This window comes from Physella acuta, unplaced genomic scaffold, assembly GCF_028476545.2.
Source record: "Physella acuta isolate Inbredline_101_S28 unplaced genomic scaffold, ASM2847654v3 ptg000622l, whole genome shotgun sequence".
Classification (NCBI taxonomy): domain Eukaryota; kingdom Metazoa; phylum Mollusca; class Gastropoda; family Physidae; genus Physella; species Physella acuta.
In genome coordinates this window covers 467,064-494,797 of record NW_026732141.1, presented here as the reverse complement: position 1 = coordinate 494,797, position 27,734 = coordinate 467,064, and the positions used below count along the sequence as shown (strand labels likewise).

The following is a 27,734-nucleotide window of genomic DNA, read 5'->3' as shown; positions in this document are numbered from 1 at the left end:
GGCAGTTCAATTAAAATATTCATACAATAACATTTATTACATTATAGACAACCAAATCTATAAATATCACAGAAGTAGCATGACGTCTTTATAGCATTAACTCGTATTTCTGTACACAGTGACGTCATGTTTGTTCGAGTTTTTTTACATGACGTCACCCTTGACCTAATAGCGTGAAGTGACGTCATCTTGGTCCATATTTTTGTAGATTTATCATTCGGCTACTTGTGGTATCTAGAAAAAAGCAGGACATTGTAAATACATACACTAATACATACATACATACATAGATACAGTCTACATATGTACAGCTACTTCTTTGTTTTGAAATATAACTTCACTTGAGTAACCGTGGTAAACAGGATAAAAAAGTGTTATTGTTGTTGTAGCAAATAATGTTGTTGTTATGTAGACAACACATACCAAAGCAGTGGATAAATGGTGTGGAGTCAGCACAAAGTAGTGGACATATGATGTGGGGACGACACATACCAAAGTAATGGACAAATGATGTGGGGACGACACATACCAAAGTAGTGGACATATGATGTTGTAGTGTGGGCAGCACATTCGTACCAAAGTAATGGACATATGATGTGGGGACGACACATACCAAAGTAGTGGACATATGATGTGGGGACGACACATACCAAAGTATTGGACAAATGATGTTGTGGTTTGGGCAGCACATTCGTACCAAAGTAATGACCGCAGGTCGGGAAGTTTTCCGGTGGACTCGGCCACTGGCTGTAGGACTCGTTCAACAGCGCCACCATGCCGTCGGTCATGTGGAGCTCAAGGTGGCAGTGGATTAACCATAATCCCGGATTATCGGCCTGCAACAGATAGATATTAGTCTAGAATCATTAAACTTAAAACAAAAATTAGTCTTAGATAAAATCTCATGGTATTCTGTAACCATTACCATATACCTGGCTGTAAACATTTTGTCAAAGTCTTATTGTCCTAAATTATTGTTTATGTCAGATAGTAAGGCGCCAACCTTGAACCTGATGACGACATATCCTCCAGAGGGCACCACGACCGTGTCCTTTATCGGGGCCCGCTCCAGCTCCACCCCCGGGACAGCGCCCGATTCCCAGGATGTGTTGGCCCACCTGGCAGAGTTGCAGAAGCTTGGCATGCCTTGTGTGCCGGGGCCGCAGTCAATGTCCGGATTCTCCGCAACAAATTGTCCGGTGCTGCTGTTGTAGGTTGGGTAGCCCATCTTGACTACCTGATGACGTGGGTGGTGATGGTGGTGATGATGGTGGTGGTGGTAGTGGTGATGGTGATGATAATGGTGGTGGTAGTGATGGTAGTGGTTCAGGTAATGGTGTTGGAGGTGGTTGTGGTTGTGGTGGTTATGGTGGTGATGGTTTTGGTAATGTTTGTGGTGGTGGTTGTTGTTGTTGTTACTGGTGGTGATTATGGTAGAAGAAATAGTTCAACATCTCCTAACATGCTGGTTCGTCCACCCACACAACCAGCAAGCAACTCTACCCCCTATAGAAATACCCTCACACCACACTCACCAGTAGGCCAGTCACCTCAGACTCGACGTTTTCAACAGCCTATCCATCTATCCATTTAACTACATCCTAGTCAGTCTCCCTACTACTCAACCACCTCCTGACCTACTTCCCAATTTTCTGACCTACTCCAACCTAACCTTCTGACACACCCACCTGATCTACTGACCTACTATCAGAGTCACTCACCCACCTGACATACTGACCGATCCACCTGACCTACTGACCCACCTACCTGACCTACTGACCCCCTGACCTACTGACCCACCTACCTGACCTACCTGAAACGAGTGCCCGTGCATGTGCATTGGATGGTCCCAGTCTCTGCCCACCCTGACCCCCTGACCTACTGACCCACCTGAAACGAGTGTCCGTGCATGTGCACCGGATGGTCCCAGCCTCTGCCCACCCACCTACCTGACCTACTCACCCACCCCTGACCCCCTGACCCCCTGACCTACTAACCCACCTGAAACGAGTGTCCGTGCATGTGCACCGGATGGTCCCAGCCTCTGCCCACCCACCTACCTGACCTACTCACCCACCCCTGAACCCCTGACCCCCTGACCTACTAACCCACCTGAAACGAGTGTCCGTGCATGTGCACCGGATGGTCCCAGCCTCTGCCACCCACCTACCTGACCTACTGACCCCCTGACCTACTGACCCCCTGACCCACCTGAAACGAGTGCCCGTGCATGTGCACCGGATGGTCCCAGCCGCTGCCCACCCACCTACCTGACCTACTGACCCCCTGACCTACTGACCCCCGGACCTACTGACCTACCGACCCACCTGAAACGAGTGCCCGTGCATGTGCACCGGATGGTCCCAGCCGCTGCCCACCCACCTACCTGACCTACTGACCCCCTGACCCCCTGACCCCCTGACCTACTGACCCCCTGACCCACCTGAAACGAGTGCCCGTGCATGTGCACCGGATGGTCCCAGCCGCTGCCCTGGCCCATGTTGAGCAGCACCAGCTGCACCAGGTCACCCTGAGAGTAGGTCACGTGATAGGGGCAGTGGCAGACCTTGTTGTTCCCACAATCCTCTCTGTCGCAGGTCTTCAGGGGGTGGTTGCTCTGGAGAGGGAGGGGAGAGGTGGCGTCAAAATACATCAACATACACCACATTACCACACACACAAATATAAACATTATGTGCCCGTGTAGAGAGCTATGAGTGAATTTTGTCCCAATATTAACATCTCAGCTGATGTACTTCACTCATACATGAAATCACATGAAAGATTTGTACATAAGTCTATCTCTGTAACTATCTCACAACCTCACCATCTATCTCACCATCTCACTATCTATCTCACCTTGGCCAAAGGGTTCACCACCTGGCTGACGAAGGTCCTCCCGTTGACTGAGGACTCACTATCTATCTCACTATCTCACTATCTATCTCACCTTGGCTAAAGGGTTCACCACCTGGCTAACGAAGGCCCTCCCGTTGACCGAGGAATCACTATCTCACTATCTATCTCACCATCTATCTCACCATCTATCTCACCATCTATCTCACCATCTATCTCACTATCTATCTCACTATCTCACTATCTATCTCACTATCTCACCATCTATCTCTCTATCTCACCTTGGCCAAAGGGTTCACCACCTGACTGACGAAGGCCCTCCCGTTGACCGAGGACGGAGTCTCGTGGTGCCCAGGAAAGCCAAAGTTGAGGAAAAATTCAACGACACCCCGGTCTTTTTCAGGCTGGGGGGGATAAAGTACGTAGATTGGTTCCTGGTCACATAGCTGGCTGCAGCGATTGATGCTACCTGCTGTAGCTACACCTACTGCTATCTGATGTCGCTTTACCTAGTGCTACTAGCTATAACTAAAAACAGCACTTCTAGTCCTACCTACATCCACTATTAGCTATAGCTTAACCTTCTACTTTTAGCTGTAACTAAACCCACTATTCCTAGCCGTAGCTGAACGGTTTATTTATTGCTATAGCTAAATCCCGTCGTGCTACCTTTTGCAGCTACTGCTACTGCTACCACCTGTAGATATACCACCTGTAGCTACCCTGCTACCACCTGCAGCTACACCTACTGCTACCTTCTGTAGCTACCCTGCTACACCTGTGACTACCCTGCTACCTCCTGTATCTACCCTGCTACCAGATGTAGTTACACCCACTGCTACCAGATGTAGCTACAGCCCCTGCTACCTGCTATAGCTACCCAGCTACCTCCTGTATGTACCCTGCTACCAGATGTAGCTACAGCCCCTGCTACCTGCTATAGCTACCCTGCTACCTGCTATAGCTACCCTGCTACCACCTGTAGCTACCCTGCTACCTGTAAAAGTCTAGCCTCCGCAGCCTGCATCTTGTCGACGTTGAGACACATCGTGTGAGCACCAGAGGGGTAGAACATGAAGGGACAGTTTAACACCCGACACGGCTCGTCCGGGGAGCAGGCCCAGTCCGTGGTCGTGGGTTCGAATCCTTCTGGCGCCCCCTGGTAGTGAAGTATAGCTTCAGCTGTGTGGTTTACGTTGATCTGAAATGTCAAGTTCTACAGGTGACATCATGGTTTCATGTGATGGAACTGTGATGTATCACTGTCACTATTGGGTTAAAACATATACTTCATTCCAGCTAACCTATTCATAATGTGTTATTTATATAAGAAATATAATAATCATCACAAGTACATTTGTAATACAACAGCAACATTGTCAAAGAATCGAATTCTAAGCAGTTATTACAACGTATTTTATCGATCTCTATGCCATCTTGATGAGCGACTATATTTGAATGTTAATATGTGCATTGTGATGTGTTTTAGGGGGCTGCTGTTTTGCATCCAGTTTTAAAATTTCTCATCACACGCACACCCACACGCACATACACACAATCACACATACTTGTGTATGTGTTAAAATAAATTGATAACCCCCCTCACCTCTAGTGTGACCCCCCCCCCCCTAATCCAGTAGTTCACTGATAACCCCCTCACCTCCAATGTGACCCCCCTAATCCAGTAGTTCACTGATAACCCCCTCACCTCCAATGTGACCCCCCCTAATCCAGTATTTCACTGATAACCCCCTCACCTCCAATGCGACCCCCCTAATCCAGTAGTTCACTGATAACCCCCTCACCTCCAATGCGACCCCCCTAATCCAGTAGTTCACTGATAACCCCCTCACCTCCAATGCGACCCCCCTAATCCAGTAGTTCACTGATAACCCCCTCACCTCCAATGCGACCCCCCTAATCCAGTAGTTCACTGATAACCCCCCTTACCACCAGTGTGACCCCCCCCCCCCCCTAATCCAGTAGTTCACTGATAACCCCCTTTACCTCCAGTGTGACCCCCCTAATCCAGTAGTTGCTCACGGGCTGGGAAGCCTCTATGATGACGTCAAATCTTTCTCCTGGGTGGATGATGATGGACTGGACCGAGACCGGGATGACGTCATTGCCGTCTGTTGACGTCACGAGCAGACGATGGGAGTCTACAGACACGCGGAACGGGTAGATGTCGCTTGGGTTAAACAGTCTAAACCTGTGGGGTTAGCGTTAAACAGTCTAAACCTGTGGGGTTAAACAGTCTAAACCTGTGGGGTTAGGGTTAACATTTTCTACACTGCCAAGATTAAGACAACAGTTTGGGTTAGGGCTAAAACGGTTAGCGTTAGTCGAAGTCCAGCTCTCAGCTCGTAACTAGGGCGGGATTATTTACTGACATCCACCATTGTTTTGTACAACAAGACCCTTTCACTTCCCGTAAGTATTTTGATTCGCGGCATTTGAAAATGTTTTAAAGCATCACGCTTTTCCTGCTGTAAAACTTGTTATTAAAATCCATACTTTAGTTTGTATGTTTTTGGCTTTTATTTGATTTATACAACCGAACGTCAAACTTTTTGTTTTTATTATCGTGACACGTGCGGCAAGGGCAACAAATCAATTTTAACTTACTTTTTAGTTGCCTAAAATAGTAATAACAACAAAGTCATCGAATATTTACAAAAATCAAAGCCCCCCCCCCCCCCCCACAATCAAGTCTTTATGGACGTTGTAAAATACTACATAAATAGTCTTGATATTTTTTTCTCATCTTTGAAAAAATTTCAAACCGATGTTATTATTTAAGCTACATCCACTCCATTTAGCTACATCTAATACTGCTAGTTGTAGTTACACACACTGCTACCTGATGTAGCTACATCCACTGTTGCCTGCTTTAGCTACACCTACTTCTACCTGCTGTAGCTACTGTAGCTACACCCACTGCTACCTGATGTAGCTACACCTTTGCTACCTGATGTAGTTACACTAACGTCAAGATAGCCAAAATGTTCGGTTAAATGATGCGCATTAGAGGGTAAACATCTTGATTACTAATTAACCTGGATTCATTAAGACAGGTAATGAAAAAGTACTTCTTACCTGTATTTTTTCCCTGATGTTACATTAAAAGCTGACAAAGGAGCGTTGTTATGGTTACCATCAACGCTGTAAAAACGCCCTCTGCCGTTAATGAGGCCGGAGTGAAAGGGGAAACCACTGTATTATATGGGAAGATAAGATTTGTTTGGGTTATGGTTCCTGGCCTGGTAATAAAAATGAAAACATTAAGAACTCGCAGAACTGATACACGGAGCATATGTTTGTAGGGCGTTGAAGGGCTGTTTTTATGTGTGGGTGTGAAGATAGGTTTGTGTGTGGTTCGAAGGTAGGGCTGTGTGTGGGTCGGAGGTAGGGCTGTGTGTGTGGGTCGGAGGTAGGTGTGCGTGTGTGGGTCGGAGGTAGGTGTGCGTGTGTGGGTCGGAGGTAGGTGTGTGTGTGGGTCGGAGGTAGGGCTGTGTGTGGGTCGGAGGTAGGTGTGCGTGTGTGGGTCGGAGGTAGGTGTGTGTGTGGGTCGGAGGTAGGTAGGTGTGTGTGGGTCGGAGGTAGGTGTGCGTGTGTGGGTCGGAGGTAGGTAGGTGTGTGTGGGTCGGAGGTAGGTGTGCGTGTGTGGGTCGGAGGTAGGTGTGTGTGTGGGTCGGAGGTAGGGCTGTGTGTGGGTCGGAGGTAGGTGTGCGTGTGTGGGTCGGAGGTAGGTGTGTGTGTGGGTCGGAGGTAGGTAGGTGTGTGTGGGTCGGAGGTAGGTGTGCGTGTGTGGGTCGGAGGTAGGGCTGTGTGTGGGTCGGAGGTAGGGCTGTGTGTGGGTCGGAGGTAGGTGTGCGTGTGTGGGTCGGAGGTAGGGCTGTGTGTGGGTCGGAGGTAGGTGTGCGTGTGTGGGTCGGAGGTAGGTGTGTGTGTGTGGGTCGGAGGTAGGTGTGTGTGTGGGTCGGAGGTAGGGGTGTGTGGGAGTCGGAGGTAGGTTTGTGTGTGTCGGAGGTAGGTGTGTGTGTGGGTCGGAGGTAGGTGTGTGTGTGTGTGTCGGAGGTAGGGGTGTGTGGGAGTCGGAGGTAGGTTTGTGTGTGTCGGAGGTAGGTGTGTGTGTGGGTCGGAGGTAGGTAGGTGTGTGTGTGTGTGTCGGAGGTAGAGGTGTGTGGGAGTCGGAGGTAGGTTTGTGTGTGTCGGAGGTAGGTGTGTGTGTGTCGGAGGTAGGTGTGTGTGTGTGTCGGAGGTAGGTGTGTGTGTGTGTGTCGGAGGTAGGTGTGTGTGTGTGGGGGTCGGAGGTAGGTAGGTGTGTGTGTGTCGTAGGTATGTGTGTGTGTGTGTGTCGGAGGTAGGTAGGTGTGTGTGTGTCGTAGGTATGTGTGTGTGTGTGTGGGTCGGAGGTAGGTAGGTGTGTGTGTGTGTGTGTCGGAGGTAGAGGTGTGTGGGAGTCGGAAGTAGGTTTGTGTGTGGGTCGGAGGTAGGTAGGTGTGTGTGGGTCGGAGGTAGGTGTGTGTGTGGGTCGGAGGTAGGGGTGTGTGTGGGTCGGAGGTAGGTAGGTGTGTGTGGGTCGGAGGTAGGGGTGTGTGTGGGTCGGAGGTAGGTAGGTGTGTGTGGGTCGGAGGTAGGGGTGTGTGTGGGTCGGAGGTAGGTGTGTGTGGGTCGGAGGTAGGTAGGTGTGTGTGGGTCGGAGGTAGGTGTGTGTGTGGGTCGGAGGTAGGTAGGTGTGTGTGGGTCGGAGGTAGGGGTGTGTGTGGGTCGGAGGTAGGGGTGTGTGTGGGTCGGAGGTAGGTGTGTGTGGGTCGGAGGTAGGTAGGTGTGTATGGGTCGGAGGTAGGGGTGTGTGTGTGTGTCTTGTGTAGGGGTGCCTGGCTAAGGTTTTAAGTTATATGTATATGTTGTAAAAGGTTGATGAGAAAGAAAGAAATGTAGCGATAACCAGCAACCCACGAGCTTTGATTTACGTCACATTCAACTAATTAATTAATTTAACAGTGCTAAAGAGCTATGGCCATTAAAGGAATCCAGGTACATTCCCCACCACACCACCCTTACCACACCACACCACACCACCCTTACCACACCACACCACACCACCCTTACCACACCACACCACACCACCCTTACCACACCACACCACACCACCCTTACCACACCACACTACCCACACATAAACTAAACCACTTTGAATATTTGTCCCTCAGTACATTGCCAAGCGTCATAGCTACATTTAGTCAACAGATACATCAGATAAACTGTTAGTTCACTCAAAGTTCAGGAGATGCAATACGAAAGATAATGATAACTGACACTTAAATATTTATACCTATCTACATAAATATCATGATGTAAATATTATATATATATACATATATATATATATATATATATATATATGTATATATATATATATATATATATATATATATATATATATATATATATATATATATATATATATATATATATATATATATATATGTCTGTTCTAGTCCAGGTCACAGTGACATAAGTAAAAGTATCACGTGACATGGACGTATGATGAGATAAACATTCGAGATCAACCATAGCTGAGGTTTTATAGTTCTACACATCACCTGGTTGCTTTAATCAGTTGTGTTCCAAGATTGTACTGTTGTCATGACAATACACGTCACATCAAAATTCACAAATCTATGGTCTACACCAGGGGTCTCCAAGCTTTTCAGTCCGAGGGCCGCATTAACTATCAAATTTCAGTTAGGGGGCCAGTTTCTTCCAGACATGTGATTTTTCTGGGCAAATTTCCTCAGCCATCACCAAGAAACGTTTTTTTCCTTGGACAAAAGATCTCAGCGGGCCGGATGAGAGGACTTCGCGGGCCGCATACGGCCCGCGGGCCGTAGTTTGGAGACCCCTGGTCTACACAGACAAAGACACACACAGAGACACGACACACAGACATACATATATATGTATACATAATGTATAGGCTATAGTATACGAGAAGGTCCATCCTAGAGTCAATAGAGAGGTGGGGAGAGAGGGTAAAAGGAAAACTAATTTAGTCGTACTTCATTGGGTGATTTATAATTAAACGTATTACGTTGTAGTAGTGCATAGAATACTTGAGCTAGACGGTTGTGAACTTTATATTGGACGTCACTACGTCACCAGAACTTACGTAAGTCTTGTATAACCTCAGTGTAAACCAGAATCTACGTGTTTAATTGACTTCACTGTGTCACAGATCTTACGATGGTCAGTATGACGTCACTGTGTGACCCAGAACGTGAGTAAACCTGCATGACGTCACTAGGTAACCCACTTCACTTCTTTATGACGTCACTGGGTAATTGGGGTCAGTGTGAGCAAGACACTGGACACATTATGCCACCTTTGAAGCAACCATTTTTTTTCTATTTTGTTAAGGGAAATAAAATCGTTTTACTATATTTCGGCAACACACTTTTTGTTCTATAACATTTTTTAGCGGGGAAAATTGCTGTTATCTTATTAGTTACATTTGCAAGCAATGTATGTAAGTATATACTCTTTATCTTGATGAGCTGCCAAAATGTACCTGTATTTTAAACAGACTATGACAGCAGAGAATTTACCTGTATTTTAGACAGACTATGACTACATAGAATTTACCTGTATCTGACCCCAGCGTGAGTCATTGTACTCTTGTATTTCTGCCCGCCCGAAAATATGCCGAACCTCATCTTGGCTGTCATGAGGTTCGAATCCCAGTCATGATTCCAGTCCTGGACCATCAGGATGTGTTCGTCCATCTCCACGGCCGGCAGCTGGGTGGCACTGGTCGCAGACCCCTGACTCACCCTGGCAGACATTACATGCACATGGTCAAAAGTGTACTCACCAGGCAATCATAGGTAAATATAGCAAGGACTATTTATAAATAGAATTGTGAATGTGCGATGCTTATCATTAAATATTGTCAGCGGTATCTATGTCGAATTAAAACAGCTGATTTAAAGTGATCGTTATTGATGAATTAATTTGATTTGCATCAGACCATTACATATGTTGTTTATGTAAATAGATTGGTGTCTTATTAAAATCATATCTGTCACGTGATTTTGGTCACCGCAATTACTTGTGACTTGTGGTTGAAGTCTAAAAGATCAACATGCCTTTAAAACAGAATAATTTTCTATGATTGTGTTCAAAAGCTTCATACCATCATGTTAGCGCCATACCCTCAATAAAATATCACGATACCGTCTTTATACCATCATCACACCATTATAATACTATCTTGATAATATTATGATGTTGATACCATCATGGTACAATTTAGATACCATCTGTATACCACCATAATATGTGTATACCATCATGATACTACATATCAAGATACCACCATGATAACACTACGATATCAAGATACCATCACGATACCATCATGATACAATCATGATACCATGATACTAACGGTCAAGCTGGACATGACATACACCTGACCTGGGATGGACGATGAAGGCTCCGTACAGTCCGTTGGTCATCTGGGGACCGCTGTGGGAGTGGTAGAAGAATGACCCCTGGGGGTCGGCTCTGGGGAAGGTTCATTAACATCAATATGGCGGAGAGATTAATTAACATCAATATGGAGGAGAGATTAATTAGCATCAATATGGAGGAGAGATTCATTAACATCAATATGGCGGAGAGATTAATTAACATCAATATGGCGGAGAGATTCATTAACCACAATATGGCAGATAGATTCATTAGTATTAGCTTTTAGTAGCATCAATGTGAAGGAAAGATTAATTAGTAAGGCGTATCAACATTTAGAAGCTCTGATTCAAGAATCACTCGATTAGTAACATGAGAAGTGCCCCACACACAGTCAGCCACGTGACATGAAGTACTCACACGAACACCTGCTCGAAGATTTGTCCAGGTAAGATAGGACACTGTGTGACGTAAGGCACCCCGTCACTAAACGGTGTCCCTCGTTGGTATTGGCCGTGTATGTGGACGGACGTCGTCTCCTGGGGGTGGGGGGGGGGGGGAACAAGGCATTACTGGTATTTGTGGTCTTTCACACAGCGGAAAACAAATCATAACTATCACGTGTGTTCTTTCAAAGAACGTGATTCAAGCTATTACTGACAAAAAGTGTTCTTTTGAAGTGAAGTAAGTCATTACTATCACTTGTGGTTTTTACTTCGGGAAACAAGTCATTACTGGTATGTGTGGTCTTTCAAAAAGCGTGATACAAGTCATTATTAGTACTTGTGGTCTGTCATAGATCGTGAGAAAATATATTATTAGTTCGAGGTTTTTTGCTTCTGAATGCTAAACTATTAAGTTAGTGGCTATAAATAGACACAGGAGCAGTGCACAGTTGGAAAACACACAATTCCGGCTTAAACTCACGTGCATCATGTTGTTGTGTACCCTGAGCCTGACCACCTGACCACTGGTCACGTGCAGGGCGGGGCCTGGTATGGTCCCGTTAAACGTCATCACAAACCGCGGCTCGTCGTAGCCATCAGCCGTGATGACGTCATCAAGGGGAATCTCCGTTTCTTGTGACGTATTCGTGACGTCGAACCTGCGGAGTAATAATAGAAACAAGAGGACAGTAGAGTGGGAGAGGACCTTGGAGAAGGACTTAAAAGAGTATGACAAACAGGACAGTAGGGTATGACCTAAGAGGACATTAGGGTAGTACCTAAGGGGACAGAATGGTAGGACCTAAGAGGACAGTAGGGTAAGACCTAAGTGGACTGTAGGGTAGGACCTAAAAGGACAGTAGGGTAGGACCTAAAAGGACAGTAGGGTAGGACCTAAAAGGACAGTAGGGTAGGACCTAAGAGGACAGTAGGGTAGGTCCTAATAGGACAGTAGGGTAGGACCTAAGAGGACAGTAGGGTAGGACCTAAGAGGATAGTAGGGTAGGACCTAAGAGGACAGTAGGGTAGGGCCTAAGAGGACAGTAGGGTAGGACCTAACAGGACAGCTAAGAGTAACCTACAGGTAGAGATGTCCATCGATGACCTTGGCCAGCTTTGACCTCCACATCAAGGTCAAGCCGTAGTCGACGACCAGATCGAAGCTACACTCGTGGTCATCAGACGGGCACCAGACCTCTTGCATGCCAGACACCTGTCCTACAGACACCAGCCACGGCACACACAGCAGGATCACCAGGAGAAGATACATGGCATAGAGGCAGCGTTCTGGAACATTCGTTGGCTCTTATTGGTATATATATATATATATATATATATATATATATATATATATATATATATATATATATATATATATATATATATGTATACTTATATATAATATGTATATATATATACATATTATATTCATACATATAGAAAGTGTGTGTGAAGTGCCTGTTGTGCTACTCACTTCTGTGAAACAATACAGCTGTTGAATGAATCAATATGATGTGATGTCATAGTCAAAGTTGTGGGCGTGCGCAGGTTTTTTTTTGGGGGGGGGGGGAGGGAGCGGTGAGTGCACATACAGGTGTCAGCTTATCTATCTGTATATGTGTGTGGCTGTGTGTGTGTGTACAGGTGTGTTACAGGTGTGTACAGGTGTGTACAGGTATGTTCTATAAAAAGTAAACTGCCATTCATAAATGGTCTTGATGAAACGAATATTAAAAGTTTGATATCAATACATCTTATGACTGGTAACATATTTTTATTCTCATCAGTGATTGTAAAAAAGCTACAGATTTTAAAAGACGAAAGTATACGGTAATCAAAAAAGGAATTAATCAGAAGAAAAGAAGGGGAGACAACATCACGAGACTGGAATGGCTTAATGCTAGGAGAGTGGCACTGAAGATGACAAGGACATGGGTGAATGGAGGAAGATAATTAAACGGACACTTGTGGCGCAGAAACGGTTTAAGACTACCCAGACATAGGTGAAAATTGAATAAAACTGAAAGTTTTCCTTTTCAGCGTGTGCTCAATGTTTTCTTGGTTTAGGAGATTCTAGCAGACTTCAAGATTTGGGTATTAAATCTATTTCTTTAAATCAAAACTTCTACTAATAAGTGGAGTGGAAACTATTTAAATTGGATTAGTTATTGAGTCAGAACTGAACAGAGCCAGTGTAGATATCAACCCGACGACTTGTTGACTAACAACTTACTCGAATGGTAGAGCAACTAATAAAATATGGCAGACACATCTTACATAGACAACTTACATGAATGGTAGAGCAAAGGATAAAATATGGCAGACACATTTTACATAGACAACTTACACGAATAGTAGATCAAGGGTTAAAATATCACAAACACATCTTACATAGTCAACTAACACGAACGGTAGAGCAACTGTTAAAATATGGCAGACACATTTTACATAGACAACTTACACGAATGGTAGAGCAACTGTTAAAATATGACAGACACATCTTACATAGACAACTTACACATCTTACATAGACAACTTACACGAATGGTATAGCAACGGATAAAATATAGCAGACACATACTACACAGACTACGTTGAATCCCGCTACATTTCATTAATCTTTAGCTGATTGTGTCAATGTTATCGATTTGGAACTAAGTTTTGGCTGAACACACGAAAGACATGATTGAATGAACTTGGTACCTGCACCTCCACAACTTGGCCTGTGCTGTTGTCACACACATTAATTTTATCCCACTCAAACAGTAGATTCATAAAATGTGTCAGCAATGTTCTTGGTAGGGCCTTTATTAAACTACAGTTTAGAAATGAAGTGACCACTTGATAAACGCTTCATTAACCAATAGTTTAGAAATGAAGAAATGGGGCTTTATTTAACCAACATGCACAGAAAACATATCATGCCTTGCTGACTATCAGTGGCGAGTTGATAAAAGTTGTATACTCAATAGGTATGTAACATTGTAATTACCATTAAAACGATTTAAAATCGACCATATGTAAAAAAAGCATTTCAAATAATGCTTGTTAAACCTTAATTAGGAGATAAATCTTGATTTATTTTAATTATAGATCAATATTTGTTAAATCTTAAATAGTGGATAATACTAGTTACACCTTAATTAGAAATTATCATCACATCTTATGTTTACTGGAAAAAAAATGCTTATTATATCTTCATTAGAACTAGTCGTTAACCTTGGACTCAATCAATAGGATCACTGAGTAGCTTGGTAGGTTAACAAATAATTGGTTAGGTGTCTTATGATAAATCGTAACATTGTAAAAATTGTAATTGTCAAACTTACATAACTATCATAACAATTAACTGGAGGCTGACGATCGATTTTTCACTTCTTAAGTCATTAATTTTGTTACAACAACATTCGACAACATAGCGTTTATCGATCAATCAGATTAGTATACATCAAGAGACGGTGGGAGGGGGTATGATAAGTATATATTGGCAATAAATACATTGGCCATATGGCTATACCTCGTATATATATATATATATATATATATATATATATATATATATATATATGTATATATACGTATGTACATTACCGTATAAAGAAAAACCTCGGAACTATTTAAACAAACCACATGTTGATAAAATGTATAGACCTCTATGCACATGATACAGTAAAAAAAAAACGACAAGATCGCTTTGTTACAATCAGAACACACACATACACACACATACACACTCACACACACACAACTCTGAATGTACGTGCAAGGGACTGTTTGTGAGGCCCGCATTGAGGCAAACGTTGGCCGTGAGTTATACAATACACGGCCCTCTATCATAGGCCACGGCATTCTATGTGGCTAACGTTGGCCATACGTGATGAAATGAGGCAATCATGGACCACGGCATTCTATGTGGCTAACTTTGTGGGGTTAGGGTTGGGGTTGGGGTAGGAATCGGTTAAGGGCTAAGGTTAGGATGGAATACTTTTATTTTCAATTATTTTTAGTGTGTACGTACGGTATTTAGATCAACCAAACATTTACTCACACTGATGTTTGCCACTTAAGTTTTTAGACAGTTCTCTAGCCTGTAATAGATGCAGCAACCAAGGCCGTCTACATACAACTCAACTCGTTTTTAAACTGACCGAGGCTGAATTTTTGGTTTCCTTGAATTTCACACGGAAAAATCCAGGTAAAAATATATGCGGTTTGTAGACAAGTGATTGGGGGATTGGTTGTTTGTTTAGCCAGGGGTAGACGGCTGTATTGAAGAGGCCCGAGATATTATAATAAAATAAGCTATAGTATAAGCAACTAGTTCTTTAAGCCGGGCATCATTTCGGATATATGGTCTAAAATGGTGTCATTATTCAGCTCACTTAAAACATCAGTTTCTATTGAATGAAGCGTCATTATTCAGCTCACTTAAAACATCATTTTCTATTGAATGAAGCGTCATTATTCAGCTCACTTAAAACATCAGTTTCTATTGAATGAAGCGTCATTATTCAGCTCACTTAAAACATCAGTTTCTATTGAATGAAGCGTCATTATTCAGCTCACTTAAAACATCAGTTTCTATTGGATGAAGCGTCATTATTCAGCTCACTTAAAACATCAGTTTCTATTGGATGAAGCGTCATTATACAGCTCACTTAAAACATCAGTTTCTATTGAATGAAGCGTCATTATTCAGCTCACTTAAAACATCATTTTCTATTGAATGAAGCGTCATTATTCAGCTCACTTAAAACATCAGTTTCTATTGAATGAAGCGTCATTATTCAGCTCACTTAAAACATCAGTTTCTATTGAATGAAGCGTCATTATTCAGCTCACTTAAAACATCATTTTCTATTGAATGAAGCGTCATTATTCAGCTCACTTAAAACATCAGTTTCTATTGAATGAAGCGTCATTATTCAGCTCACTTAAAACATCAGTTTCTATTGAATGAAGCGTCATTATTCAGCTCACTTAAAACATCAGTTTCTATTGAATGAAGCGTCATTATACAGCTCACTTAAAACATCAGTTTCTATTGAATAAAGCGTCATTATTCAGCTCACTTAAAACATCAGTTTCTATTGAATGAAGCGTCATTATACAGCTCACTTAAAACATCAGTTTCTATTGAATGAAGCGTCATTATTCAGCTCACTTAAAACATCAGTTTCTATTGAATGAAGCGTCATTATACAGCTCACTTAAAACATCAGTTTCTATTGAATGAAGCGTCATTATTCAGCTCACTTAAAACATCAGTTTCTATTGAATGAAGCGTCATTATTCAGCTCACTTAAAACATCAGTTTCTATTGAATGAAGCGTCATTATACAGCTCACTTAAAACATCAGTTTCTATTGAATGAAGCGTCATTATACAGCTCACTTAAAACATCAGTTTCTATTGAATGAAGCGTCATTATTCAGCTCACTTAAAACATCAGTTTCTATTGAATGAAGCGTCATTATTCAGCTCACTTAAAACATCAGTTTCTATTGAATGAAGCGTCATTATTCAGCTCACTTAAAACATCAGTTTCTATTGAATGAAGCGTCATTATACAGCTCACTTAAAACATCAGTTTCTATTGAATGAAGCGTCATTATTCAGCTCACTTAAAACATCAGTTTCTATTGAATGAAGCGTCATTATTCAGCTCACTTAAAACATCAGTTTCTATTGAATGAAGCGTCATTATTCAGCTCACTTAAAACATCATTTTCTATTGAATGAAGCGTCATTATTCAGCTCACTTAAAACATCAGTTTCTATTGAATGAAGCGTCATTATTCAGCTCACTTAAAACATCAGTTTCTATTGAATGAAGCGTCATTATTCAGCTCACTTAAAACATCAGTTTCTATTGAATGAAGCGTCATTATTCAGCTCACTTAAAACATCAGTTTCTATTGAATGAAGCGTCATTATTCAGCTCACTTAAAACATCATTTTCTATTGAATGAAGCGTCATTATTCAGCTCACTTAAAACATCAGTTTCTATTGAATGAAGCGTCATTATTCAGCTCACTTAAAACATCAGTTTCTATTGAATGAAGCGTCATTATTCAGCTCACTTAAAACATCAGTTTCTATTGAATGAAGCGTCATTATTCAGCTCACTTAAAACATCAGTTTCTATTGAATGAAGCGTCATTATTCAGCTCACTTAAAACATCAGTTTCTATTGAATGAAGCGTCATTATTCAGCTCACTTAAAACATCAGTTTCTATTGAATGAAGCGTCATTATTCAGCTCACTTAAAACATCATTTTCTATTGAATGAAGCGTCATTATTCAGCTCACTTAAAACATCAGTTTCTATTGAATGAAGCGTCATTATTCAGCTCACTTAAAACATCAGTTTCTATTGAATGAAGCGTCATTATTCAGCTCACTTAAAACATCAGTTTCTATTGAATGAAGCGTCATTATTCAGCTCACTTAAAACATCAGTTTCTATTGAATGAAGCGTCATTATTCAGCTCACTTAAAACATCATTTTCTATTGAATGAAGCGTCATTATTCAGCTCACTTAAAACATCAGTTTCTATTGAATGAAGCGTCATTATTCAGCTCACTTAAAACATCAGTTTCTATTGAATGAAGCGTCATTATTCAGCTCACTTAAAACATCAGTTTCTATTGAATGAAGCGTCATTATTCAGCTCACTTAAAACATCAGTTTCTATTGAATGAAGCGTCATTATTCAGCTCACTTAAAACATCAGTTTCTATTGAATGAAGCGTCATTATTCAGCTCACTTAAAACATCAGTTTCTATTGAATGAAGCGTCATTATTCAGCTCACTTAAAACATCAGTTTCTATTGAATGAAGCGTCATTATACAGCTCACTTAAAACATCAGTTTCTATTGGATGAAGCGTCATTATTCAGCTCACTTAAAACATCAGTTTCTATTGAATGAAGCGTCATTATTCAGCTCACTTAAAACATCAGTTTCTATTGAATGAAGCGTCATTATTCAGCTCACTTAAAACATCATTTTCTATTGAATGAAGCGTCATTATTCAGCTCACTTAAAACATCAGTTTCTATTGAATGAAGCGTCATTATTCAGCTCACTTAAAACATCAGTTTCTATTGGATGAAGCGTCATTATTCAGCTCACTTAAAACATCAGTTTCTATTGGATGAAGCGTCATTATTCAGCTCACTTAAAACATCAGTTTCTATTGAATGAAGCGTCATTATTCAGCTCACTTAAAACATCAGTTTCTATTGAATGAAGCGTCATTATTCAGCTCACTTAAAACATCAGTTTCTATTGAATGAAGCGTCATTATTCAGCTCACTTAAAACATCAGTTTCTATTGGATGAAGCGTCATTATTCAGCTCACTTAAAACATCATTTTCTATTGAATGAAGCGTCATTATTCAGCTCACTTAAAACATCAGTTTCTATTGAATGAAGCGTCATTATTCAGCTCACTTAAAACATCAGTTTCTATTGAATGAAGCGTCATTATTCAGCTCACTTAAAACATCAGTTTCTATTGGATGAAGCGTCATTATTCAGCTCACTTAAAACATCATTTTCTATTGAATGAAGCGTCATTATTCAGCTCACTTAAAACATCAGTTTCTATTGAATGAAGCGTCATTATTCAGCTCACTTAAAACATCAGTTTCTATTGGATGAAGCGTACAGGCTTCAATGCGTGTTGAACACAAGGAGCTCCGCAAGCGATTCTCAATGTATTTCAGTTGTAAGAATTACCTTGGCACCCACCGGCATATTTTCCTGTGGGTCAACCGGGATTTTCACGGTAGACCGGCAGGCTAGTCCACCCCTGGTTATAGTTAGCTTTTAACCAGCACTCTAATAATTAGCAAAAACAGGCAATTTCAGAAAGTTTAGACGGTATTGAGTAGTGTGGGTGATTGTTCAACTTAGTGTCACACTGCCAGCCAGCTACAAGGCGAGGGTAGGGGACAGTTTAGTCTAAACATGACCGAGTTCAACAGTTGAACATGTCCCTTAAATGTCCAATTACGTGACCGAGTTCAACAGTTGGACATGTCCCTTAAATGTCCAATTACGTGACCGAGTTTAACAGTTTGACATGTCCCCCGAATGTCCAATTACTTGATCGAATTCAACAGTTGGACATGTCCCTTAAATGTCCAATTACGTGATCGAATTCAACAGTTGGACATGTCCCCCAAATGTCCAATTACGTGACCGAGTTCAACAGTTGGACATGTCCCTTAAATGTCCAATTACGTGACCGAGTTCAACAGTTGGACATGTCCCTTAAATGTCCAATTACGTGACCGAGTTTAACAGTTTGACATGTCCCCCGAATGTCCAATTACTTGATCGAGTTCAACAGTTGGACATGTCCCTTAAATGTCCAATTACGTGATCGAATTCAACAGTTGGACATGTCCCCCAAATGTCCAATTACGTGACCGAGTTCAACAGTTGGACATGTCCCTTAAATGTCCAATTACGTGACCGAGTTCAACAGTTGGACATGTCCCTTAAATGTCCAATTACGTGACCGAGTTTAACAGTTTGACATGTCCCCCGAATGTCCAATTACTTGATCGAGTTCAACAGTTGGACATGTCCCTTAAATGTCCAATTACGTGACCGAGTTCAACAGTTGGACATGTCCCTTAAATGTCCAATTACGTGACCGAGTTAAACAGTTTGACATGTCCCCTAAATGTCCAATTACGTGACCGAGTTCAACAGTTGGACATGTCCCCCAAATGTCCAATTACGTGACCGAGTTCAACAGTAGGACATGTCCCTTAAATGTCCAATTACGTGACCGAGTTCAACAGTTGGACATGTCCGCTAAATGTCCACTTAAAGCCTGAGGATCCTGTAAATGTAAAAACAACCACGACTCACCCAACTCACGTCGACCTAATTGTTAGTGCGCCGTTTTCTATTTTCTCCCCGCTATTACATAACACATTGTCCGTGTACCATCGTTCGTTTAGATTTCCGATCTACCATTGTTTTGTGTTTAAAAACACTGTAGCGTTGTGTATGCCGGTGATAAGGGACATGTGTCGACATGTAGCAGCAATAGGCCCGTGTTTTACGTGCTGCGAGCCGCGTAAATTGTGTGCAAACAGCTGGTGTTTGGCTCTGATAGCCAATGGAAACGATGGATGGGAAACAAGACACCAGACGGCCAGATTAGGCTGTCGTTCTACAGCCTCGATCTGTGTTACTCTGGTCTATTTATAGCGCAGTGTCGCGGTACCATGACATTTCTGCTGCACTGTTTGATTGGGCGTTACGTCACGGATTGGGCACTTGTTTGGGGTTTAAATTACCGGGTTGGTAAACATTGTGCGGGTAAGTGTGGTGGGGTGGATAGTGTGCGGGTAAGTGGTGTGGGTGGATACTGTGCGGCTAGGTGAATTGGTGGTTTGGGAAGGTGGTTTGGGGTAGGTGGTGTGGGGGTAAGTGGCTTTAGGGTAGGTGGTATGGGGGTAAGTGGCTTTAGGGTAGGTGGTAGGTGGCAGTCCGTGATTTTGCTGGCAGGTAGTTTTGTGTACAGTGAGTGTGAGTAGCTATAGAACTGGACGGTGTAACGATAACCGGAGGTGTTGTCAGCTATGTTCCATGAATATATGATGGGGTTACCCTAAACACGTTGCCATGGCGCTCACGGGAAAGCGCGTGGTGCTAAAATAGCACCCTGGGGGTGCCGGAAGACGCGCCTGATTCGATTTAGTGAGCATACATATCAACGTAATGTATACATAGCCTTAAAAACGAGCTAGATTACCCTAAAAATCACCGCCTGCCGAAGGACGGAGTTCCATGCCCCTAATTATTATTTAAGAAAGTATGTGAAATCATTCCCGCTTTATTTCAATTCCTGTTCTTGACGACATTTTTAATTTCATATTCATTTCGTAACATTTGTAAATGATAGTAAATTATTCTGTGCTGGTCACATTTTTTTTTAATTTCCTAAAACGGTTGGACCCTTGTCCAGCCTGGTCTGCCCCTCCATCCTCCACGGGTGACAGTCTGACAAGCGTGCATACGTCAAAACGACCCCGACATATTGGCTCTAGAGAAATAAATCGTATGACTACGACTTTTGACATAGATGCAACCATTTTGTCCAACCTACCAACCACACCCAGTTCCTACCTCCACTACTACCAGTATAACATCATTTAAATACCTGAACGAAAAACTTTTTCATGAACAAACAGCATTTCATAAACAAATCGAACAACCAAATTCCACCCATCTTTTTTTTTAAATTTGATTGTTTTATTTACAACCGTGAAGATATATTGCTTAGATGCGAACACATCAATTGAAATGTATGATGTAGGCTTTCAAGATGTTTATAAGATAAACAACGTTTTGTTTTTATAACCTACAATAAGCATGCTGCAGATAAATGTACACCATGGATGTCTCTCCCCACACACTGAGTTGGAACAGCCGACTCATTTTAACATAACATTTCTTAGATAAAATATAAGAAATAATGTTATTAAGTTGTTGGCTAAGCTAACTCTAAAGAATATTGCAGGAGGTTTAACACTGACAGGTGTCATATTCAACGAGGACGTTTCGCCGGTAGACTTAGTCTCTACGAAACCATATTGACAGGACCCTTATGGAAGCCAAAATAAATTAAGCCTATTTGTCGGGAGTCGAAATGACGGGAGCCGTTTTGTCGGGAGCCTATATGACGGGGTTCACTTGTTGCCGGCCTTTTTGACGGGGTCGGTTTTAAGGGGCTGTTATGTCGTTTTGACGGGGCCGCTTTGTCATTGGCCGTTTTGACGCCGCACGCATTAAACATATTTTTTTTTAAAGTTGAAAGAGCTAAAATTTTAAAAATTAACACACACGTAACAATGGCTTAGACGTATTATTTTGAACCCCGGAAATAAAAGTTGCCTTTATTTTCAGCTTTTAACAACAAAGCGCCATGTTGCTTTTGTCTACAATGTCAAACTTCATAATGTTGTATCAACAATTGGACACTCTTAAAATATAGGGAGCTAGCGTTCCCATCGCGTGTTGCTGAGATCTAGACCTACACACCAGAGAGATGAGACAATTATTTATTTTTTAATCTTGTTTTCTAAAACGGAGTTCATCAAATGTAAATAAAACCGGCGCACTATTTCTTGGATCTTAGTTGTAGGGGCTCAGGGTTTGCCCACACTACCGCCCAGACGCCCCAGAGCGTGCTGTATGAAAGCCTTGAGTGAATGTTGACAGGAGCTTTCCGCTTCAAGACCATTGAAATATTTTTTTTAAAATTTCGTTTAATTAATGAAAGTTCTACTCTAGCGCTTACAAGCCAAACAATTGGATTATCTACAGAGTTGTTATTAAATGTAATCACTTACATGTAATTACAGTAATCTCTTACATGCAATTGAGACAATAGGTCTAGCGGTCGGAATATTAAAAACATGTAAAGCAGTGTAGTTTTGTGTAACGCCGCTGGGCTAAGGGCTAGGTACTACCTTACAGTTCGATAAATCTAAAGTTTAAAAAAACTACACAAAAATTTTTGTGATCTATTAACCAATTCTGGAACCCGTCATCTAAATCAAAAGATAATTTTCATGAAATGACATCAAGCAGACATGAGGTACAAAGTTTCTAAACTTTTCAATCAATATCGACAAGAGATAGGTAAATCTTTCGAAAGTTTTCCAGAATCAAACCCAAGCAGATGTTATATACTCTTTAATCACAAGTAGCTTTATTTAGATAATTTAGCATTACCTTAATTACCTGTACTAATATATCTACATACATTAATGACATATAGCCGTTAACTTTAAAAAATACCTATGTTAACTTTACACTATATTAACTATACAAATAAATGTGCTACTTCTAAAGTTAACATATTGGCCTATCTGTGTTTAGTTCGAGACTTACCTAAAAGTATAATATCTTGGCTTGTTTTGAGTGTGTCTTCTGTATCTATTTATTTAACTCGCTAAACGAATGCAAGATGGTCCCATCTGTTACTGAGTAATAAAATTGTATGGATGTATTAGTGAAGATTTGTCTATCATTTTATCATTTGTTCAATTATCGACTTGCTACTTCAATAGACAAGGTTGTGTTTACTGCTTTGTGTGTTTACAGGTGTTTACTGGTGTGTTTACTGGTGTGTTCACTCGTGTTGTGCGTTTGCTGGTGTGTTTGCTGGTGTGTTTACTGCTGTGTTTACTTTTGTATTTACTGGTGTGTTTACTTTTGTGTTTACTAGTGTGTTTACTGGTGTGTTTACTGTTTTGTTTACTGCTGTGTTTACTGGTGTGTTTACTGTTTTGTTTACTGTTTTGTTTACTGCTGTGTTTACTGTTGTGTTTACTGTTGTGTTTACTGGTGTGTTCACTGTTGTGTTTACTGGTTTACTAATGTGTTTACTTGTGTGTTTACTGGTGTGTTTACTGGTGTGGTTACTGGTGTGTTTATTGTTGTGTTTACTAGTGTGTTCACTGTTGTGTTTACTGGTTTGTGTGTTTACAGATATATTTACTGGCGTGTTCACTCGTGTGGTGTGTTTGCTGGTGTGTTTGCTGGCAGGTTGTTTTTTCTAACACAACTGACACGCTGTGTGTATTCTGAACTTAAATCTCTGCCCCAATACATTAAGTTTGTTATCAACATGTCATATGTCACACCGATATGTTACATTGTCTTACCCGTCAACCCGATATGTTAAGTGTCTTACGCAATATGTGACATCCTCCCCACTATGTGACATGTCCTACCTACTATGTGACATATCCTCCCCAGTATCCGACATGTCCTCTCTAGTATGTGACATGTCCTCTCCAGTATGTGACATGTCCTACCCACTATGTGACATATCCTCCCCAGTATGTGACATGTCTTCCCCAGTATGTGACATGTCCTCCCCACTATGTGACATGTCCTCCCCACTATGTGACATGTCCTACCCACTATGTGACATGTCCTCCCCAGCATGTGACATGTCCTCCCCAGTGTGTGACATGTCCTCCCTAGTATGTGACATGTCCTTCCCAGTATGTGACATGTCATACCCAGTATGTGACATGTCCTCCCCACTATGTGACATGTCCTACCCACTATGTGACATGTCCTCCCCAGCATGTGACATGTCCTCCCCAGTGTGTGACATGTCCTCCCTAGTATGTGACATGTCCTTCCCAGTATGTGACATGTCATACCCAGTATGTGACATGTCCTACCCACTATGTGACATATCCTCCCCAGTATGTGACATGTCCTCCCCACTATGTGACATGTCCTACCTACTATGTGACATGTCATACCCAGTATGTGACATGTCCTACCCAGTATGTGACATATCCTCCCCACTATGTGACATGTCCTCCCCATTATGTGACATGTCCTCACCACTATGTGACATGTCCTCCCCAGTATGTGACATGTCCTCCCCAGTATGTGACATGTCCTCCCCAGTATGTGACATGTCCTCACCAGTATGTGACATGTCCTCAGCAGTATGTGACATGTCCTCAGCAGTATGTGACATGTCCTCAGCAGTATGTGACATGTCCTCAGCAGTATGTGACATGTCCTCCCCAGTATGTGACATGTCCTCAGCAGTATGTGACATGTCCTCAGCAGTATGTGACATGTCCTCAGCAGTAGTTGACATGTCCTCCCCAGTATGTGACATGTCCTCCCCACAATGTGACATGTCCTCCCCACTATGTGACATGTCCTCCCCATTATGTGACATGTCCTCCCCAGTATGTGACATGTCCTCCCCAGTATGTGACATGTCCTACCCAGTATGTGACATGTCCTCCCCATTATGTGACATGTCCTCCCCAGTATGTGACATGTCCTCCCCAGTATGTGACATGTCCTACCCAGTATGTGACATGTCCTCCCTATTATGTGACATATATCTTACCAAATGTTATGTGCCTTGTCCAAAATAAGGTTTAATTATTTATATTATAAGGCACGGGTTCCCAACCTGGGGGTCGCGACCCCCAGGGGGGTCGCGAAGGTCTTTCTGGGGGGTCGCCAACTGGTACACTAAACCTTAGTAATTTGAAACAAAACATAAATATTTAGAAGAATTTTTGAAATTCGGCTTCATTAACATCACTGGAAATGTAATAGAGAAGAAACAAAGCGCACTGTACAAAGTTGTTCTCAGTCACGAATCTTTGAAATTTTCAAAACTAACACGTCATTTGAGACGAGTTATTCGGAACATACCAAAAAATATATGGAGTTCTTTCGTCGGTAAGAAGCTAGTTGCAAACGCCAGAGACTTGATCGAACAGGAAGTTTTCACCAGCATTAGTGCAAGCGATAGAAAATGCCAAGCAAAAAAAAAAAAAACAATAGGAGAAAATCTCATCAAACGCTGCATGTACGTAAATGTTAAATAACACATTTTTATTAAAATTAAGCTTTCACCATTGTTTGCTTTTCAAGTTGATAAATCAACAGACGTGAGTTCGTGTTCGCAGTTGCTGCTGGTCTGTGTCTATTTTCATGCGGATGATAGCAGAGCAGAGTTGCTCTTTTGTGAAGATAGCATGGAGAAAATAAATACCTTTTTTGAAACTGGATGATTAAAATTGGTTAGAACGGCTGTGGGGGTTTGTACGGTTGGTGCGCCATCTATGTTTAGGTCAAAATTGGGCTTTCAGAAAACAGAAAAGATTTAGCTCCCTAACCACTGCCCTAACCAATCGACATCAAGAGTCCATTGCTAGTATAAGTCGTAAATTATATAAAATCTGGAGCCTTCAAAGAACTGAGCAAAAACATTAATATAGATCACGAGGCTCTGCTCTTCTACACTACAGTACGCTGTCAAACGAAATGTTATAAATTGTTTTTTTTTTAAATTGAAATCTGAAATTAAATTGTTCTTGGAAGTGCAAAGGAAACAAGACTTTTTGGTACACTTAAAACGACATAGAGTGGTTGGAGAGAGTATCATACCTAGCAGATGTGTTTGAACATCAAGATAAGCTTAACCTGAAGCTTCATGGAAAATGAACGAATATTATCACTTTCCATGATAATCTCGGGGCATTTTATCACAGCTGCAAAATCGGTAAAGAAAATAAATCTTGGAAATATTGTAAATTTGAGAAAATCTGCGGTGTGGTAGATGAATCTGATTGTGAGATAATTAAAATTTTGAAAGAAGCGATTTCTGGGCATCTTGAATCTCTTGAAAACGAACTGCATTGCTATTTCTCTGAGCTGAAAAAAGAAGAATCTGCATTTACGCATTACCCATTCTCTTCTTCCCTTGATGTTGCCAGCATTCCCTATGAATTACAAGATTAATTCTTTGATTTGCAGAATGATTCCAAGTAAGATGAAAAACTGCAGACACAATTTTGGTGTAGTATTCACCATTCATACCCAAACGTAAAATTGATTGACTTTTTGAGAATATATTTTCAACACTATTATTCGATTAAAAACAAAATTAAGATAATTATAATGACATAGGTTGGCGTTAACAAAAATTTGTTTTAATTAAAAACTTAACCATGAAAGTTTAGTGAATAGTATGCAATTTTACTCATGCTATTAAAACAGTTATCAAGAGTAGTTCATATTGAAAGTACTAGAAATTTATTAATTTCCATACTAATTTCGGCTTTTTAATTCTATGGGGGTCGCGGGTCACCTACTTTTTATAAAAGGGGGTCGCTACTCGAAAAAGGTTGGGAACCACTGTTATAAGGTTTGACACATTGTAACATTTACTTTGAAAATAAAATAAGAATGAATTTTTTTTTGGTAAAACAATTTTTTCAAACGCTAATAATTTTTACACGTATATAGCTGTCTTTGATTCTACCAGGTATATTTCAGAGTGGGATGGGGCTCTTCTTTTATTACTCTCGAATCTCTTGGTTTTCTTGGTCTGCCATTTCTTACTTTCTGGAGACTCCGGTGAGTGTGTCCTACTGACGGTTTACTAAGGAAATGTCCAATCTATCGCCTTGTAAATTCGTCTATTTCGTGTGTTGACGGGCAGTGATTACAGCCAGATAAAATGTTCTTCTGGACGTGTATATGTGCCAGCATGTTCTTTTATCTGCCGTGTTCTTCAGGTCTGCCCATACAGTAAAGGCAGTGGTGTATAAAGAGATTTAGTGTTATCTTCACTGACAAGACATTGGAGACCCCCACACAAAACAAAGTTTGTTGCGGGCTGATCTAGCTGTACCTAACCTTATCTTTATGTCTGTCTTTGTTTCTAGCTCTACCTAACCTTATCTTTATGTCTGTCTTTGTTTCTAGCTCTACCTAACCTTATCTTTATGTCTGTCTTTGTTTCTAGCTCTACCTAACCTTATCTTTATGTCTGTCTTTGTGTATCAAGAACACTGCTCGGGTGGGCACATTTCTAATAGAAGAAAGAAGTCCCCGATAAATTACACTTGTCTGGCTACATAACAAACAGGTTCCAGAATGATGGAAAACAGGCTCTCCAATGTGAAAAAGTTTCCCAATGATGGGAAAAAAGTTTCCCAATGATGGGAAAAAAGTTTCCCAATGATGGGAAAAAAGTTTCCCAATGATGGGAAAAATTTTCCAATGATGTGAAAGATGTTCCTGAATGATGTGGAAGATGTTCCTGAATGATGTGGAAGATGTTCCTGAATGATGTGGAAGATGTTCCCCAATGATGGGGAACAGGTTTAAAAATAACTTGCAACATGTTCCCCTATGATGCCAGGTGCTGTCCCTAATAAGGTTGATCTGTCGCAACAACAACTTCAGACATTAACAACAAAGTGTTACCATTCAAACATTGATTTGGTTGTAATACAAAAGTAATAAAAAAATCAAAACATTAGAGGGAGGGCGTGGGAGTAGATTGGTGGGAATGGGGGGGGGGGGGCTCTATTTGTATGGTAATAATTGGTGAGGAGGGGGGTT

General features: G+C 41.5%; 1 protein-coding gene across 4 annotated transcripts; it reads right to left on the bottom strand.

The window, feature by feature from the left end:
- Positions 1-10: 10 nt before the first annotated feature.
- LOC131948095 (uncharacterized) lies at positions 11-22,730 on the bottom strand. Of its 4 annotated transcripts, none has more exons than XM_059309608.1 (14): positions 22,716-22,730; positions 11,864-12,068; positions 11,263-11,440; positions 10,756-10,874; positions 10,342-10,431; positions 9,508-9,696; positions 5,956-6,072; positions 4,864-5,068; positions 3,854-4,057; positions 3,138-3,260; positions 2,440-2,617; positions 1,004-1,233; positions 651-836; positions 11-234 (listed from the first exon to the last, which is right to left on the bottom strand). In XM_059309608.1, exons 2-14 carry the CDS (start codon positions 12,049-12,051, stop codon positions 214-216), a joined length of 2,028 nt encoding a protein of 675 aa, XP_059165591.1. In that variant the 5' UTR covers positions 12,052-12,068; positions 22,716-22,730; the 3' UTR covers positions 11-213. The 4 variants fall into 4 exon arrangements, with proteins under 4 accessions (XP_059165591.1, XP_059165590.1, XP_059165589.1 ...); XM_059309607.1 differs by lacking the exon at positions 22,716-22,730 and adding an exon at positions 19,680-19,883 and having other exon boundaries at positions 1,004-1,237; positions 2,444-2,617; XM_059309606.1 differs by lacking the exon at positions 22,716-22,730 and adding an exon at positions 19,680-19,882.
- Positions 22,731-27,734: the final 5,004 nt, after the last annotated feature.